This window comes from Mizuhopecten yessoensis, unplaced genomic scaffold (genome assembly GCF_002113885.1).
Source record: "Mizuhopecten yessoensis strain PY_sf001 unplaced genomic scaffold, ASM211388v2 scaffold2583, whole genome shotgun sequence".
NCBI lineage: Eukaryota > Metazoa > Mollusca > Bivalvia > Pectinida > Pectinidae > Mizuhopecten > Mizuhopecten yessoensis.
Window position 1 is genome coordinate 54,237 of NW_018404618.1, and position 2,734 is coordinate 56,970.

The 2,734-nt window shown below is 41.8% G+C and overlaps 1 protein-coding gene across 1 annotated transcript in view; it reads left to right on the forward strand.

Moving 5' to 3' along the window:
• LOC110446123 overlaps positions 1–2,734 on the forward strand; it is a 21,863-nt gene that overhangs the window by 11,777 nt on the left and 7,352 nt on the right. The window contains exon 4 of the mRNA XM_021491109.1: positions 177–308. Within this exon, the coding sequence (XP_021346784.1) occupies positions 177–308 (132 nt within the window). The remainder of the gene's footprint in view (positions 1–176; positions 309–2,734) is intronic.

Below are 2,734 nucleotides of genomic sequence, written 5' to 3' on the forward strand. Positions count from 1 at the left end.
TATGCATAACTATAACGTGGTAGCATGGTAACATGAAACTATAACATTATCGCCCCTTAAATAGTATTGTCTTATTTTTGTTACATTTACTTGTCTTCGTGTTGATGTTTTATTTTGTGGTAATGTCTCAACATCTTTCAAGTATTATGTGATCCTATAAACATGCTGTTTTTAAGAAAAGTGCGAACACACGCCATCTTGCCCATGCTACAAGAGAGATTCAAAGAACATAACAGGAGCGGACGAGCTAACGAAGCTCGTGGATGAGCTGAGGAAGGAACTTACCGTTGATAAAAAGAAAACGTCAGGTAAATCCGCGAGTAACGTTGTCCTTAGATCGATCGACTCGCGTTAGATATTTCGGGTATCCCTAGACTAGGTATAACCACTGATATATCGATATATAGAAGACTTTAGGTAACCACGGCTAGGTATAACCACTGACTAAACAACTTGTAGAAGACTTCAGGTATCCCTAGGCTAGGCATAACCACTGACATACCAACTTGTACAAGACTTTAGGTATTCCACGGCTAGGTATAACCACTGACTAACCAACTTGTAGAAGATTTCAGGTATTCCACGGCAAGGTAGAACCACTTACTAACCAACTTGTAGAACACTTCAGGAATTCCAAGACAAGGTATAACCACTGACTAACCAACTTGTAGAAGATTTCAGGTATCCCTCAGCTGGGCATAACCACTGACAGACCAACCTGTAGAAGACTTCAGAGGTATCCCTCGGCTAGGCATAACCACTGACAGATCAACTTGTAGAAGATTTCAGGTATTCCACGGCTAGATAGAACCACTGACTAACCAACTTGTAGAAGATTTCAGGTAATCATAGGCTAGGCATAACCACTGACTAACCAACTTGTAGAAGATTTCAGGTATTCCACGGCTAGGTAGAACCACTGACAGATCAACTTGTAGAAGACTTCAGGTATTCCACGGCTAGGTATAACCATTGACTAATCAACTTGTAGAAGATTTCAGGTATTCCACGGCTAGATAGAACCACTGACTAACCAACTTGTAGAAGATTTCAGGTATTCCACGGCTAGATAGAACCACTGACTAACCAACTTGTAGAAGACTTCAGATAATCTACGGCTAGGTATAACCACTGACAGACCAACTTGTAGAAGACTTCAGGTAATCCACGGCTAGGTAGAACGACTGACTAACAAACTTGTAGAAGACTTCAGGTATTCCACGGCTAGGTGGAACCACTGACAGACCAACTTGTAAAAGACTTCAGGTAATCCACGGCTAGGTAGAATGACTGACAAACCAACTTGTAAAAGATTTCAGGTATTCAACGGCAAGGTATAACCACTGACTAACCAACCTGTAGAAGACTTCAGGTATCCCACAGCTAGGTAGAACCACTGACAGACCAACTTGTAGAAGACTTCAGGTATCCCACAGCTAGGTAGAACCACTGACAGACCAACTTGTAAAAGACTTCAGGTATTCAACGGCAAGGCATAACCACTGACAGACAAACTTGTAGAAGACTTCAGGTAATCCCCGGCTAGGTAAACGACTGACAAACCAACTTGTAAAAGATTTCAGGTATTCCACGGCTAGGTAGAACCACTGACTAACCAACTTGTGGAAGACTTCAGATAATTAACGGCTATGTATCGCCACTGACAGACCAACTTGTAAAAGATTTCAGGTATTCCACGGCTAGGTAGATCCACTGACTAACCAACTTGTAAGGTATAACCACTGACTAACCAACTTGTAGAAGACTTCAGATAATTAACGGCTATGTATAGCCACTGACAGACCAACTTGTAGAAGACTTCAGGTAATCCACAGCTAGACATAACCACAGACTAACCAACTTGTAGAAGACATCAGATAATTAACGGCTATGTAGAACGACTGACAAACCAACTTGTAGAAGATTTCAGGTATTCCACGGCAAGGCATAACCACTGACAGACAAACTTGTAGAAGACTTCAGGTATTACACGGCTAGGTAGAACCACTGACCGATCAACTTGTAGAAGACTTCAGGAATTCCACAGCTAGGTATAACCACTGACTAGCCAACTTGTAGAATATTTCAGGTAATCCACCGCTAAGTAGAACCACTGACTAACCAACGTGTAGAAGACTTCAGGTATTCCACGGCTAGGTAGATCCACTGACTAACCAACTTGTAAGGTATAACCACTGACTAACCAGCTTGTAGAAGACTTCAGGTACTCCACGGCTAGGTAGAACCACTGACTAACCAACTTGTAGAATATTTCAGGTATTCCACCGCTAAGTAGAACCACTGACTAACCAACTTGTAGAAGACTTCAGGTATTCCACGGCTAGGTAGAACCACTGGCCGATCAACTTGTAGAAGACTTCAGGTATTTCACGGCTAGGTATAATTACTGAATATTCAACTTGTAGAAGATTTCAGATATTCCACGGCTAGGTATAACCACTGACTAACCAACTTGTAGAAGATTTCAGGTATTCCACGGCTAGGTAGAACCACTGGCCGATCAACTTATAGAAGACTTCAGGTATTTCACGGCTAGGTATAATTACTGAATATTCAACTTGTAGAAGATTTCAGATATTCCACGGCTAGGTATAACCACTGACTAACCAGCATGTAGAAGATTTCAGGTATTCCACGGCTAGGTAGAACCACTGACTAAAAAACTTGAAGAAGACTTCAGGTATTCCACAGCTAGGTATAGCCACTGACAGAC